The following is a 17,350-nucleotide window of genomic DNA, read 5'->3' as shown; positions in this document are numbered from 1 at the left end:
ATCATTTTGTGTCAGAAGGAACAAATTTTCCCGCTCTCATTTTCCACTCTCTCGGTTGCATCTCGGAGATGTTGTTGTGAGAGAAAATAGAGGAAATGTTTCGTTGTTGAGACACACAGCAGGAAAAAATACATTTCATTTTTACTTGTTTATTAATCATTTTGTAACTTACCGTCTAGCGACGTTGATGTGTTTATACTATAGTGGCGCTTCTTACTCACAAAAACAAACAAAAGTATTGAAATATTGCATAAAAAGTTCAAGTTCTATATTGAAAATGGATGGATGGATGATATCAGTATATAAAGGATACAGAACTGTGAAGGATGCTTAGTTCACATCCAAGTGTCATATTGAAAGGAGTTGAAGAAGAAGAAGAAGAAGCCGGAAGGAAGTGTTGTGTAGAACAAATTTTAATGGATTAACAGTTTTGTGAATTTTTTATTGAAAATAACTGTGAATTTTAATGCACAAATAAATCGGAATTTCTAAGGAATAGCTGCGAAGTGCTAAAGGATAAATGCTTGAACGGATAAGAGAAAGTTTCATACAATAGAAAATATTTACAAAAGTACGAATTTATAAAACTCAAACACAATGTGAGATAATTTTTGAGAGAAAACAAAAATGTTTTTCAGGAATTAACTGAAAAAGTTTTGGCAGTGAAAAAAAAAATTGAGCAAATTTTCCGCGAAAATCTTTTTTCTTTCGTCTGAAAAAATTTTCCTATTCATCCCAAAATAAAGCACAAATTTATTGGACTAATGATGTCAACAGAATTAAGAACCTTAAAGAATGACTGTAATTAGTTCCATTTTTCTGGGAATTAAAAAAGAAGAAAGACTCTAAGTTTTTGATCCCCAAAGGAATACTTTATTGAATTTCTATTACACAAAAAAAGAATGGAAATTACTTCCCTCGATGAAGCCTTCCTTGCAAAAAGTGGGGATTCTCCGTAAATCTTCAAGATATTTTAATGACGCCAGTTAATTGTCAAAGAACAAACTTTCAATTCAGAGATTTTTTGCATCGCAAGGTTTTCATAACTATAAAGCAATGGTGAGCAACCTGTGTGTCGCGGCACCCTACTGCTGTTCGAATTTGCCATGGACAGTATGACATATGCGAGGCTTACAATCTAAGCATGCTGCGAAAAACAAAAAGGTTGTCCACCACTGCACTAAAGCCTTAACATTTCATAAAAGACTTCCAGCAATCAGAATTGCACACAAAAAAAAAAAACTTTAAATTTTATCGAACAAACTTATTCTTCAAATAGTATGCAATTTTTTTGCTACACAGCACATCGCGCTGCATTTTAATAGACTCACATCACGCTACATGTGACAACCATTAAACTATCAAGCTGTCTTTATTTGTAAGCTGTTGAAGAGAGAGTGAGAGAGAAAATATTACATGAAAAATTGGTGAACGTCGATTTGTGTGAAACAGTTGTTGTTAACTGCTTTGAATATTTCATTGTTATTGAACCGGGAAGCACTCCTTTGGACCTAATAAAATATATTGGATTCACTCAATTTGAAACTTAAAAGCTTCAAAAATTTAATTTAAAAAAATAAATCTTTTTTTAATGCAAAAGCATAAAGTGTTCTTGTGACAGTGACACAAAAACAGCATCATGCAGCAACATGCCTCCAATTATATTCACATCAGCTGAATATTGACAGAATATATTTTAATCTAGGAGGTTTGATTGTCGAAATTAATTGAAGCTATGTGAAAAGCATTTTAAATAGATGAACTATTAAAAATATATAAAGTTTCAAGGTGAGATGAATCAGTGGTTGTGATAAAAATAGTAATTTTGAGATCTGGCGTCAGTAAAACAAAATTTTTTTGATGCAAAGCTTTTAATTTAAATTTTTTCAATTGTTTTCTTCCTCTGCGAATCCAAAAAAATAGTAATTTACTATGCAATTATGATTGAGAATTGAACGCACTGCATGGGGGAAATTAAAAGACACAAGAAAATTGTTTGCCCATAGAAACTAAAGAAGGTTTTGCATAAAACTGGATGGATATAAATTTTTCCTCATACATTCATGCTAAGATCATTAATTAAAATGCTGGATATTACAAGGGTCAATAATCTCATTACTTTTCATTCATAATCTATCTCAACTCGTTATCAGCATGAAGTTTATAGTTAAATGATAGTCGGGGACAGTTTCAATAATTTGAGAACTTTGAATATTCAGCTAGTTCTGTTCAGTAAAACTGATTACGGAGATTGAATTAAAAACCCTAGATTATATTCATACATTTTACTGAAATGTGTCTTGTGGAGATTATTGTTGAAATGAGCATGAATAAATAATATGGAAAAAATATGAGAAAGACGTCAGGTTTGAGAATAAATCCTTTGCAAAAATTCTCTTCAAAACAAGAAGCTTTAAGCTTTATATTCGAAAAGATTTGGATCTTATTTTAAAGACATTTGATGTGCAGTCGGCATTGAATTAATATATATCTAACAAAACACACATTTTTTGCCCTAATTTTCATCCACAAATTAAATGATTGTGGACAAAAGCTTCAACTATCCTTTAAAATTCATTTTGGGTTGCTCTGCATGCTTCAAAATTGTGTATGAGTCGAGTGACTAGATTTTTATTATGAAAATCTTCAGAGAATCTGGATTATTTAATTTCCGCGTGGAGATCCAGCTAACTTCTGACTTTACCTTTAAAAAGATCCAGCAGCATTAGAGGTTGTTCACTTATTACGTTTCTTAGACTCCCTTCCTCCTATAAAGCAAGCGAAATAAGTGAACGACTCCTTAAAGCAAAAAATATCAGAAAAGCTTCCACAAGTAGTCGCTAAGCATTCATAGCCTCATAACTGTTTCATCCTTCGATGCAGACACTTCCTACTATTGAGAATAAATATTCAAATAGCGTAGGATCTGCATAAAAGAGCACCAAATGGTCACCCTGTCAGCTATGAAATATCTCTAAAATAATCTAAAACATCCTTAGCATATAAAGCAGCTCATTCTCTAATTTTGCGATAGTGTACATAAGAGAGTACATGTTAGGCTTACTCAAGGACTCTATAGACATAGCCAAAGCAGTATCTTCTAAACTTTATGATTCCTATCATATGTTTTTTATGAAAAATTCTACTGCGGGACATAAGAATATGCGTGATCAATTATAGATTTAATGCATAGCAAATTAGAGTCAGTTTTGAAGAATTCGTGACTTTCCTATCAATAATATGTCAATGTGCCGCTTGAAAACAGTTGGGAAAACACTTTAATTCCTCAAGTAAATAAAACGTTTGTGCTATAGCGTAAAATATTATATTTGGCAAAGGAATCGAGACTGAGTCGAATGAGGACATAACTAACTCGAAAGCTTTTATCAAGTAGTATTTAAGAAATTAAATTTCCATGCAAGACATAAAAAACCATTAAGGAATTAATAGACAATTTATTACAGTTAAAGTATTCAGTCTCATACTTTTTAAAAAAGAATTTTGTGACAGTTGGACAATGTTCAAGCATTTATTCTTGAATAATTCATACGTATTTATGATAATGACCAATAAGTTATCTCCTCCTGCAAAACAGATGCTGCTAACAATGAAGAAATTATAAATTTATTTACGGACGTACATGAACAACACATATCGGAATTCAATATTATCAGCAGATTCTAGAAAATTAAATGAATGAATCGTGTGAACATGATTGCTATAATTTAATGAAAAATATAAATAAATTAACCGAGCGAATAACATTTTTTTGATATAAATCGGAAAATACAACAAGCACAATAATTATGAAAATGTCAACATTTAAAAGGGCTTCACCGACAATATCAGTTTCAAAGCCTTCAAACGAATCTGATACAGAGACTGAAAAAGTGTCATCAAATTTATTTTTTTGCCTGTCAATTAATGCTAGATCTATGATGTATAGGCGGATTTATCTGTTACAAATGATTTGTTTTCCATTCATTCCCATTCTGGCATTGTTCATACAAAATCTTTCAATTTTTATACAACAAATTCACATGTATGAGGAGTCCCGACATATATATCAACAGGTAAGTAAGCTTTGAAATTATTATTTCTGACTTGAATTCTAATTTCCTTTATTTATTTGAATTTTGAACCTTTTTCTTCTTCTTCTGTGCATTGTTATTATCCCTTCAAGATTTCCTTAACGGTGAACGTATCCAAGCTGCTTACGGCAATTCAACAAGAGCGTTCAGCTTCAATATTTTACCTTCTTACGAATGAAAACAGGCAAGTATTCCATGAAACTCTTTTCTTTGTAATAATTGTGTTGGCAAGACTTAATTATTAAGTTACATAATCTTATTATTAAGGAGTCGTTGACCTTAGAACAGTGGTGGGCAACCTGCTAGTCATGACACGCCATGATCGAGGTTAACTCCCAAAGTGTGAATTAAGCTGCCCACCACTGCCTTAAAATAATTGTAGATTCTTAAAAAAACTTAAAACAACAGCATCTGAATATGAAGTTTTGAGATTCATGCTGAGCAATTAGAAACTTCAAGTCTAGCAAACAATTTGCTGTTGGCACACACTGTTTCCTTATTCATGCTTGCATTATTTTTATGAAAAATAAATCCCCGAATACAAAAGAAATAAATTTAAAAGGGAAATGTTTGGACAAGAGCAAGCATGAATTTTTTATTTCCCTATGATATCACGGTAGTGAAATCATGAAGGTGCTGTGCTGGCAATGGCATAAAAGAATTCCTCAAAAATCAATTTTATCCATGAAAAAATTATAATCATCATCTGAATGAGTATTCATGAAGTGTAAATTCAATGGTAAGGATACGATGAAGGATGCGACCCCGAAGTACTATAAATCCTTGCTACGTCACTGTAGAGCAGTGTTGTCAAAACTGTCTGCTTTGGCATACTTCCGAAAATGTTTGGAAGTAACATAAAACGCATGTCTTGTGTGATTTGTACATAGCAAGATGTGCCAAGGCATAAAAAAGTTTAGACAGCACTGCTTTAAAGAATGAACGTCAAAAATCAAAAAATCATGTCTAGAACCATGAAATGCCGTAGACTGATACCATTATATCCATCTGATGCCATGAGCTTTGCGTATTTCTTGATGTTTTGATTTTTGAACTTAATTAAAAACTGCTGGTTAGTTTCCGTGCAGGAACTTTTCAATCGATGCTTTATCAATCCTAATCAATCGAAAGAATTGTGCAAAACAGATTAATGTCTTAACTTGGACTTGATATTTTGAGAAGCAACCCTCAAAAGTTGTCTGATTATTGACAGACCATTTTGCCTACACATAACTTTTTAAAATTGAGAACATTCTAAAGTCTTATCCAGATGCTTACGTCATGTTGACAAAAAGTCATCTTTTATGTCACTTATATTTATGCCAACCAGTTCCTGTTTGATGAGGACAAAAACAAATTATTTATCACCGCTTTACATTTCATTCATAACTGAACGTGAAGTTATGAAATATCATAAATTCTATCCTTAGGCTTGAATATTCTAATATTCAGCGAGTATTTATTCTCTCTTTAAGAATATCAATGACGTCTGTGAAGTTGAGGGTCACGTCGATTGTTTCGAGACTGATAAAAAGAAAATAAAAATATAAATTCAACCTTCTTTTTTGTTCCAAATGAAAAGCTTAAATTCCGAATATTTATACTCGATGGAATACCTACTCGAAAAATTAGATATTTCATAAAATGATTCTTTTGACATGAAAAGCTTTTGAATGAAATGTGCATATACATAAGGGGACTGTTCACTTATTACGTCTACATCTTGGTGATAAGCTCCGACCGAAACCCTACAAGGCATATGGTTCATAGCATTTCCAAAAATTTGTGGCGCCAAATTAGGTTGTCCACCAAAGGTTTAAGATGTTACAGAATCGTAGATCTTTTTCCAAAAACGGAACCTAACATATGAACGACCCCCATAAACAAAATTGTTTCTTATGAATATTCGCATCGAAATCATTTGAAGACGTGAAATTTTTTGTAGTTTTATTTTGTATTGAAATGTATGTAGAAGAATCAGTGTATTTTTCTGATGCACATTCATTTTGACTTTCGTTCCATTTTGTACGTACTCTTATTGAAAGCTGACAACGATGATTTTTAGTATTGTCACGAATAAGATGTTGAATAATAGGAGTAGATGAACGATTCACTTTGAAAATTCTTGTGAATATGATATTAATTTTTTTCTTCAAGCACTTAAACGAGTTTTAAGAATATTCATTTCCGATCAACATAGTTGGGAGTGTTGTTGCTAATGCATCGTCAAGGATGTGTGATTAAGTTGCAATTACTTTGAAAAATAGGGCTTCAAATGGTGAAAATAAGCCAACTGTCGTTAGAAATTCAAATTATATTTTCAACTTTTAAGTTGTTTCTCCCCTTTCATAGTTTTTGTCCCCTTCAAATAGATATTTAGTTTGTTTTTGAACTTCGAAGCATAAACATCATCTTTGTTAGGAAGAATAAATAACAATTGTTGTTTTATCACTTCAATAGCTCTGCAGATCGGGTTTGTTGACGTTCGAGTAGATTTTCAAGTCGCTTTGCTTTAATTTAACCGTATCAAATTTGTGTATAAGATACAAATTTCATATTGCTTAGTAAATATTTGATATAATGTTCTGAGATATAATTTGAATCGTTTGATAATATATTATTAAATCATGCAAAAGACTTTATTGCACACAAGTTGCACATTCAAGTTGAAAACATTCAGCAACAAAGATCAAACCTTGTTGAACAAAAATGTTCATTACTAAAAAATTTCCAAGAAATATTTGTTGATGAACTAAAAAATGTCATTTCCTTTATAAATTTGCATATAATCAGAACGGAAATGGAGAGAGCATTTGATACAACAGAATTTACATTAGAGCAAATGTCAAACAGTTCATGGGTGGCTGAATATGGAGAAAATATCAAGGAATCAATTTTATCAAATTTAAGGTAATTTTTATCATGTTATCTCATCATTTGTGCATTTAAATATCGAATCCGAGACATATTAAATAACTTTACAGTTTGATTTATTAACTTTACGAAATCTTCATGATTAAAGTACCTTTGATTTAGTCCTAGTACTTGTTAGAGTACGCTACGCGAATTAATTAAAGGTATGTGGTCTTAAACCTTTTGGCGAAACACTGAACATGATGTAGCATTCCTATGAATTCTAATCTCAGAGTGTTCTCTGCTGAAATGTTTTAGAACCACTGCCTAAGAAGATACTAAGCCACCTTTGATTTAGGCACCAAATGTCTTAACTGAAAATTGAGACCTGCACTTGAGGGTAAATTTCATTTCTAACATCTCGATTAGATTTCCAAATTGTCGTATAGATAAGTAAGGAGCTTTCACTTATGACATCCATCATTTAGAGCAGTGTTGTCTACACACTAGTGTGCACCGCGCCATACAGTTTAGACAACACTGAGAATCTTAATTTTTGATGAACTTTATAAGTGTACCACCCAATAAGCTTAAGAAGCTGTAGGAATATTGTCCTTTTGAACTCCCTCGTGCCTCCCTCAAACAGTTTAATTTTAGTCAGTCACAACAAATTATTAGTGTCGTTCAAGTGTCATTAAGTTTATAACTATAAATTATGTTTCCAAGCAAAACATCCACGAAAATCTAAGATAAATTTAGAAGATATAGCTTAACATATTTCACTAAATTATGTAGAATTATTGCTATTTGGTAATCGAAAAATGTGATTTGAAACAGTTCAACGATTCAGATAGGAGGTAAACATCATCAAATTATAATCTATAATTATGATTATTGCCTTAGGTAACAAACTTAAAATATCAACAAAAAATCTAAATGTTTCCAACTTCCAATCATTAAACATTTTTTAAGTATATCTGTCAATGTCCCAATGGTAGACCAAATCCCTAGATATTTTGACTATATTACAAATGTACTAAATCCTTTTTTTTCATACTTTGATCATCTCTTTTATAAAGCGTATCTCGGAACAGCATATTACAGTAAGTATGAATCGTTTGTAGAATTTTAATTAACGTCAATAGCATTTACCATAAAACTAGCAACACAACTCAAATTCCACTTTATGACAATAGAGGAAATTATTCGAATTTGGATAGACATCAGATAACTGAATATATTTATTGGTACAATCTCCTAAATGAGCATTTAATTAAGCGTTTATCGCAAAGAATTGGGCTTTCAGTAGCAAAGCCAGTATGGAGGTAAATTGTATATCATATTCACTAAAATTGTTATCTATGATTTACCTAATTACAGACAAATTATCGCATATAAGAATTTAATAGAAGCGTTGGAACACATCAGCATATCTGCTATACTCGGCGGTAGTTTTCTTTTAACAGGATATTTTCATCCATATGACTATCGTGAATTCATAAGAACTCATTCATTGTCATATGAGCATTTAATATCAGCAAAGCATTTCCTCCAACGTGATGCTGTTTTCGATCCACAAATTGAAGCAGATCTGATCAAATGGTATAATAAAATTTTTCATATACATTTATCTACAATCTCGAATGCGACAAAATATGTTGATCTTTCGAATGATGTCAGGCAGGGCATTATTTCTGATAACATGACCGTGGATAAGAAATATGGCTTGGTATATCTTCACTTTATGGATGAAATTGTATTGCCACAAATTAGAGCTTCGCAACAAGAAATTAGAAATGAAATTAGGTAAGGACTTTGTCATTAGATTAGTCAGCCATCCAAGATGTAGATGTCCATTCATCCTATCATACCTTATAACAGTGGTGGGCAACCTGTGTGACGCGGCACACTCCAGTGTACCTCCAAATTCATGTGTGTTTTCGATCGAAGCTTGTCACCAAGGTGTGCCGTGAAAAATAAAAGGTTGTCCACCACTGCCTTATAACCTAGAAATTCCTGGAAATTTGTTTGAATTTTTGATTAAGCACCTGGTCAGTTCTAATATTTTTTTTAAAGGATATACTTTAATTATTTTACAAAAATTCAATTAATCAGATGCTGCAACGATATTATGTTAAGTTACTAGTTTATTGTTTTGAATGAAGTGGCTCGGTGATGTTCGGTACCTGAATAATTATAAGATCGTGACTCGGCAGGCTAATTTGTAGTTTTTTGAATCAAATGTTTTCTAGTTGCAGCTCAAAATCATAGTTTGCAGGCTGATGGGGCCCACAAGGCAGTGGTTCAGATATAGGCTTAATCTGGGGTTGAGTGCTGATGTTTGGAGAATCCACATTGTTGAGCTCTAATTTATTATAACAGCTAATCTGAACAGCTAATGGAATATTAATAATCTTAGTGAATTCCACTAAAGGATGTATTTTAAAAATTTGTATAATTTAAGTATGCTGCAAACTATTAGTGATTTAATTCAATGATATAAAAAAAAAACCTTTCCTTACCTCAACCAGATAATTCGTACTTAATATTTCTGACCCTATGCAGAAGGTATTCATTTGTAGACACATTACGAATCGTTCAGGCACACAATTAGTAATTATGTATATTGAATTTTTCTGTTTTTATATCCTTAAAGTATAACACTGGAATTGGATATGAGTGATGCGAAATTCGTTAAAACTACATCGTTAGTTCTACTACTGTTAGTAATATTTTTAAGTCCTATCATAATCATACTAGTTAAAAATGCAACAACGACAATCCAAGTATGTATGCTAAGTTCCAATCCTTTCTGTGCCTCTAATTGCATTTTATATCATTGATTTATGTAGAATTTTGCGAATGTCTTAGTTGAAAGAACTCATCAGTTAAAAAATGAAAAGAACAAGTCAGATAGATTACTAAGGCAGATGTTGCCATCGACTGTTATACGACAATTGAAGCTACAACGGCAGGTAATGCAATACTCATTATCATAAATTTGTTCATTTTTTATTTCGATAAATATTTTATTATTTTTGGGTTTGAAATTTCAAAATGATGGAAATATGATTCTCATAAAGATCAACACAAGAAAGGGGAATGAATCTCATTTCTTTCAAAGGAATCTATTGACATAAAAGATTTTTTTTCTCTCGTTGGCATGTAGAAAGCTTCATTTGATTCTTTAATTAAAATTCTGATTATTAATATCGTAAAATATTCACAATCAACTATGAAGTTTTACTAATGTTGATTAATATATTCTGACTAGGGTACAGTCCCGTCAAACATGTTGGGCAGGTTTTAAACACTCCGCAAAATTGAGTTTCTATGGGGATTAAGAAGGTAAAGGCTTAGGATTCTATAACCATACCTATAATTCAGGTCATGAATTACCTAAACCAGTGGATAGCAATCTGTGTGCCACGACACACTACTGTGCAGCTTATAGTTTTTGGAATTGCCATTAACCGAATGCCGTGTGCAGTTTCTGTCGACACTTACCATCAAGTTTGACATGAAAAATAAGCTACCTGCCACTGACCTAAACATTGGAAAATCTCAACTTGAGATCTTAAATGATGGGCGGGGCACAGACCGACAGAATGACAAATGCTCGTGATTATATTCATTCATATTCAAGAATTGATCGTGAACAAGCAAGTGATTGCAACGCATATTCCTGGATCAATTGTTCACATATGAGTCACCCAAAATGATTGTTACAATTGCAATGTCTTATGATTCGAACTTTATGTAAGATATAAATTTTATAAATTATCCATGTCATGTAACTGATTGTTAAATAACATGAAATCAATACAAGAAAATCTGAGATGCATACAACAGAAAAAATCTATGAAATATTGAAGGTCTTGATTTTCGAAAATTGGAACAATCTAGCGTGATTGGTTCTTAATTGGAAATAGCTAAAAATAGCTGCTGGGAAAAAAATGTATATTTTGAGCTTTTTCTTAGAAGGATTGCTGCAAGGATTATTTTTGATTTAGAGAAATTAAAGATTTTTTTACATAAGCTGACAAAAGTGTCATCATTAGCTAGAAACTCCAAACCGCAAGAAATGCAGAAGGGTAGACCAAATGACTAGATCAGTTGTGCTGAACATCCATATAGGTAGAATCAATTTTTAACAAATTAACCCCGCATGCAGCTGAAATTTAATATTTATTTCAAAAATAATTGACATGATTCTTTGAAAAAATCAAATTGTTCCTACATGTCGTGTGCATGGAATGCTGCCAAAGAAAATAAATGAAATTATTGTTTGAATAAATTCAGATAAAATTTATTTTACTTTAATTAAGTTAAAAAATTGAAGTTTAACAAACAAAATTTTATTGGTTGCCATAGCACTTGACATACATTTTGAGAAATGTTTTCCAAGATAGTGCTGTGATTTTGTTGGAAATTTGTTTTATCAACATCAACTATAATCTAATCGCTTTTTAAGTTTATCTTTAACATTTAAAAATGATTATAGGTATCTATAGTAATGTCGATGCCTAAACCTTGAATCAATAAGTATGGAAGTTCTTACTCTGATAAAATTACTTTTTCTTTGTCAATTCCCAATGGAAGCAATAAGAAAATGTTTTGGCCAGACTTTATATTACATTAAAAAAGGGTTTTACCATAATTTAGCATAAAAAATTGAATTTAAAATAATTCTGATTAAGTTGCTTAGCATCAACTGTATCCGAAGTTTTGAGATCAAAGTTTAAGGCAGAGGCGTAGCCAGAAATTTGTTAATAAGCAGTTTATAGCTTATTTTCTCAAAACACCTTAGGAAATTAAAGAATTTTGTACAAAAACGTAATAGAATTGAGTTTGACTCTTAACCCCCATTCCCTGAATACGCCCCTGACAGTAAATCACCTGTTAAACATTTCACCTCAAACTTTGTCCATTCAAATTGTTTAACTTAAGTTATTGACAATATAAACATTTGTTTTGAATTTTAAAAGTTTTTCTTCTTTTCTAAACTCTAGCAAAAAGCAATTATTTTGTTTTTCTGAATTCTTTTTCATGCACAAAGAATCTTCAAGAAATTGTGATGATTGTTGCCATATTAAATAAATTCGTCAGTAACAAAAAATTCTAATGAATTTGAAAAACAAAAAAACTAGAATTTGTTAAATTGATCATGCAATGAATAAAAGGAGGTGAAGAGTCCGATCGACACAAGTGAAGAAGGCTCAGACACAGCGGTTTCAAGACTGCCAATTCATGTCGCTTCCATTTGGTCTTTATCTTTTAGTTTTTAAAAGTTCCATAGAAGAACTTTAGCACAGCTTTCTTGGATTGCCGCACGAGAGGGTTAGAGCATTCTTGGAAAACTTCTAAATTTATTGATAAATTTTGTTCAATTTCCTAAGATAATTTGCGACGATTTACAACCATTAAAGACACACAACGTAAAAATAAGTATCCGTAGGCTAGCGTGATTCAAGCGTGGGTCGGATTTTGTCGAATTCCAAGAATTTAATCATTGAACATCATGAACTCATACTTACATAGTCAATGAATCGTAACTTACTAAAAAAGCTTTTTCTTCTTAAAAAGAACAATGAAAGCCTTAGAAAATCATAAGTTTAAAACTCTTTCAATCCTCGCCATTAAACGCCTACTACGAAAAATGTCAATTAGAAACAATTAAAAACTTTCTAATCGACAATATAAATCTGTTGAGATTTTCATTAAAAGCTGAGTTAAAAAGGTCAAAGAACCTTTCAAATTTGTTTGTTCCTCAATACACATTGCAGCTTTCCTTTATTTAACCGGATGCAAATTTGCCAATAAACTAAAATTGAAAATCGAAGATGTAACTAGGACAGGCTATCTGATTAGATATTCAGACGACGGTTAGCATCTTAGTGTGATGAGAGAAAATGTATGAAATAAGTTTTTTGGGATATTGGTAGTGTAGAGAAGTCAAATATAATCAAATTTAAGCTTTATGGAACTGTCGGACGATTCAAATTTGTCATACAAAGTATTGCGTCAATAGATGTATTTATAGACATTTCCTTTGAAGTCATTTATAAATTCCGAAAAGCACATGACGTAAAATCATGTCTTCAGGCGGGTGTTACTCTAACTTTGAGTAAAATACGACAGAATTCAGCACCACGCTAGATTGGCTGGAGACTCGATTTTCCGACTTTTTCAAAGCCATGTGCTTTTCGGCAATGTCGTCTATTAAAAATATCATTACTCAGTCACAACTAATGGAGATACAAAGTTGACACACAGCTTTTGCCTCCAAAAATATGCTGTACGTCATGAGTGAATGACCGCTGTACAAAGTTATAAATTTTTATAAATTAATTGAACATCAATAACAAAGGGATTCAATTTTAATGATATTTTGTATTCATTACCGAATTGTGCAAATGTAGGTTGTTGCTGAGAGCTATGAGAGTGTCACGATATTTTTCAGCGATATCGTTGGTTTTACTTCTATTTCATCAAACTCATCACCAATGGTAACAATTTTAAAATATTTTCAATTTTCTTCCACAATAAAGGCAGAATACCTGTATGCCTTATGCATGATGATTATTCTTTGATGTTTACAGGAAGTTGTTTCGTTGTTGAATCAACTGTATCGACTGTTTGACATTCGGATACAAAAATATGATGTTTATAAAGTTGAAACAATTGGTGATGCATATATGGTAAGCGAATGTAAAATTGAATGTTGAGGTTAAAAGCCTTCATTAAAAATTGCCATTTTCCCAACAGGTTGTTAGTGGCTTGCCAAAGAAAGCACCTGGTATGCATGTAAATATATTTTTGTACAATTTTCCAATTCTTATTGTGTTGTTTTTCTGGTTTTGGTGAAAAATTTAATAGGTCACAAGCATGCCTCTGAGATTGCATTTATGTCTCTAGATTTAATAACAAGCGTATCGAGTTTTTACATACCACATCGTCCATTTGAGAAGCTACGAATAAGAGTTGGAGTTAATTCGGGACCATGTGTTGCGGGTGTTGTGGGTACGAGTATGCCACGATATTGCTTATTCGGTATGTATAATTAAGTATTAAATTACCCTAGTTTTTCATACTTCCAACGAAAAATTATATTGAAAATATTTTTATAATTACGGAATGGACATGATGGCTGAGGTCATTTTGCTATGGTTGATTTGCTATAAAATTAAAATATTTTTGCATTATTGATTGTGGTCGAAAAAATGTGTTTGAATGCATTTGGGGCTTTTCATTCAAAATGCTTTGTAATTTGAAGAAATTCGGATGAACAATCAATTGCTGACTTTATTGAGATATTTATAGATTAATTAAAAATCAATATTAAGGCAATAACGTGACTCAGAGATGCTGGAAAAGCGACAATTTTTTTAGGAAAATACTAAAGGATAGACAAACATTCTAGACACTATTAATCAGGCACTAAATTTTACTTACAAATCTTTAGTGGCTCCATAATGTCGACAAAATGTTATTTACACTTGTAGAACACAGTCGCATCGGATGAATGACAATGCTTAATTCTTCGTGACCGCGACCTTGTCATTGCCTGCAGTAGCTTGTAGCTATGAGAATTAAATATGTTATTGATCAATATGAACATCAAATGATGAAAACTTTAATTGGTTCTTCAGAAGTCTTCAATCGTCTACTTCAAGCCTTTTAAAGGATTTACAGTCACACTGAAGAGATTCTTTCAAAAGATTTTGTCTGGAATGCTTTTCAACTTTGGAAATGTAAAGGAAGTTCGCCGACAGTAAAAACACGTTCTCAAGCATTCTTCAAATCTGTTCCGAGCTATTTCTACGTGAACCCTTGCCAGGATTATATTGTAAACACATCAATAAGCACAGTTTGAATTACTTTGGTCTTGAAATGTCTATATTTTAAATTTAAAAATAGCAGTATGCCGATTTTGAATAAGTTCATGCCTTGCATATTGAAGAATCAATATATTGTATTTGATATGACGTGCATCTAGCTCAAAATGTCAGGCATAGTATATTGAACTGCCAAGAATAGTAATGAAAACTTTAACAATAATCAATTTAGCCTTATCCAATAACTACAAAGCAATTCGAGTACAAAAACGGCATTCATTCATGAAAATCAATGCAACTCTTTTTTTTCTGATTTTTTTATTTCCCATCTAGGCGACACAATAAATGTTGCATCCAGAATGGAAAATCGTGGGGAAGGTAGGATGATGAAAATAAATTGACTAGAACAAGTACAGCATTTGTTTTATTGAATTATCGGAAATGTTAGATGACTGCTTTTTTTCTATATTTTTTATTTATGTACAGCAATGAAGATTCACGTGTCAGCAACAACAAAGGAGCTATTGGATCATCATGGTGGATTTATATTAGAGAAAAGAGGATCAATAGAAATAAAGGTAAATTTTTTATTTTGCATGGCAAATAAAGTCACTTCCAAAATGTCAAAAGATATTTTTTGCTGGACATTTCAATTAAAAAAGCTATAAATAAGTCTCTCAAGAGGCCATTCAAAACCGCACCATATAAAGCTTTCTTGATGACTTCTTAAAGGTCATGAAATTTACTCAAATTATTTATTTATCGGAAATTCCAGCATTGCTATCGAATTTTTTGGTGATTTCTTGGTAATTAGGATATTCAGACATTTGTCTGCAGGCTTTGTCCACAATTCCAGTAAGTGGCTATCGAGTGTCACTCAATCCAATTACAATCAGCTTCACTTAGTTCCTAGAACCTTGATTTAAAAGGATTTACCAATAAATTAGATGTTTATTCTTCGAAGTTCAAAAACAGATTGAACTTTTGTATGAAAAGGGGTTTCAACTATGCACAATGAATTTTATTCAAATCTCAAATGACCGTTATAGCAAAAGTTATCTGTAAAAGTCAAAACCATGTCAAAAGCTAACGACCCATAAGAAAAAATGAAAATTCCATAATATATTTCTTTACATCATATTTAAAAATATGAGTGCACAGCATGACTTCACGTTGTTGTTAACGGTTTTAATTTAACTCTAAGGAATAAGTCTTCCAAGAAACGTTTTTAATTTTTAAAGGATTAAAAATAAATTGTGAAACCAAAATAAATAGCAGCCAAAGAATTAGCAAGCAACAGTCTTATTAATCAAAGACAATTTTAAAGTTACGACATTGTATTGCATAAATGAAAGATCACAAAATATATTTTTGGTTTAGCTAGGTGACAAAATAAATGCTGCAACTTTTTTATATTATCGTATTATTAGCATGATTACATCATCATCGATTGTGTCTGGTTTAAACAACTTAAAAAGCAATAAAAAGTCTACTGTAATGGTGTAACTAATTACTTAGCCTTACTTCCTTATTTTCCTGGCTGTAGTGATTAATTGTAATTGATGAATTTCTACAGATGTCGCCTGAGGCTAGTTGTAACGCTTTATTGACAGTTGCCAATCCTTTCTCTATCGAAAGCTTTGTTTTGACAATTTGGGACATACGATTATTGGCTGTATAGTTTGAAAAGCACACTTTGTGGCTGATGGCCATGATACTTTGCCACAGCACACAGATTGCCCTCCACTGCTTTAGAAATACAGTCCTGAACTACTTTCATTTATTCCTCATTTACTATTTTCTAAATAGGGTAAAGGAGACATGGAAACATTTTGGCTTCTGGGTCATGAACAACTTCCATCATCTAGAAGTTTATCACCGCTTGATATCGACGATATACTCTCATCAGCTGCATATGAACCCGAATTTTTTCAAATGATTGGAGTCTAGTTAACCTTAAGAACATTGAAGTTATCAATGTCGTCTGATTACTACATTTTGACAGTTTGAACTGGATTCGACTTTTCCATGACGAAAAAAAACTAGAAATGGATCCGAAATTCAATGTGTAATCTGGTGTTATTGCTGAATGGAATGATTGCTGTTAATTCGAAGTAGTTTACTGAAATATCCACGAAATAAATTTACAATGAGTTTTAGGAAATACTTTTTAATAAATTATTTTTTATATGTGCTTTATAGTAGGAATAAAAAAAATTCAAAAAAATTGTATACTATAGGAGCCATTGCATATCGAAAATTGCTTATCATTCAAATTTTATAGGTGATGTGCGGTGGCAATTCCAATTATAAATTGATTGATATTGATCATTGGAGAACATTTTGTGTCTAAAAACTTGAAACATGGAAAATAAAAACAGTGGCAAATGATTGTGATGGAAATACCTAATAAAAGTTTTATTTTATTTGTTAAAAATTCATGCTTAATATTTGTGGCTGCCTTTTAATTTATAATCGGTTCCCAATGTAGAGCTTATGATATAATAAAAGGCTTTCTATCAGACTCTGCTGTTGGCTGTTTCATCTGGTTTCTACGAACTCTCTGTT

The 17,350-nt window shown here is 31.7% G+C and overlaps 1 protein-coding gene across 1 annotated transcript; it reads left to right on the top strand.

Annotated features, from left to right (window-relative positions):
• Positions 1-219: 219 nt before the first annotated feature.
• Positions 220-17,140, top strand: LOC139089945 (uncharacterized). Its single transcript, XM_070639602.1, is given in 15 exon segments — positions 220-571; positions 3,596-4,073; positions 4,184-4,275; positions 6,885-7,001; positions 8,024-8,269; positions 8,325-8,750; positions 9,601-9,730; positions 9,797-9,919; positions 13,367-13,453; positions 13,547-13,645; positions 13,713-13,743; positions 13,824-13,997; positions 15,116-15,160; positions 15,269-15,360; positions 16,592-17,140. Coding segments are annotated over 14 exon segments (1,836 nt in total). The 5' UTR covers positions 220-571; positions 3,596-4,040; the 3' UTR covers positions 16,733-17,140.
• Positions 17,141-17,350: the final 210 nt, after the last annotated feature.

The sequence above is a fragment of the Chironomus tepperi genome, unplaced genomic scaffold (assembly GCF_022539635.2).
Source record: "Chironomus tepperi strain 1889 unplaced genomic scaffold, CSIRO-AGI_Ctep_v1 contig_196, whole genome shotgun sequence".
Lineage (NCBI taxonomy): Eukaryota > Metazoa > Arthropoda > Insecta > Diptera > Chironomidae > Chironomus > Chironomus tepperi.
This window is presented reverse-complemented; position numbering and strand designations above follow the sequence as displayed.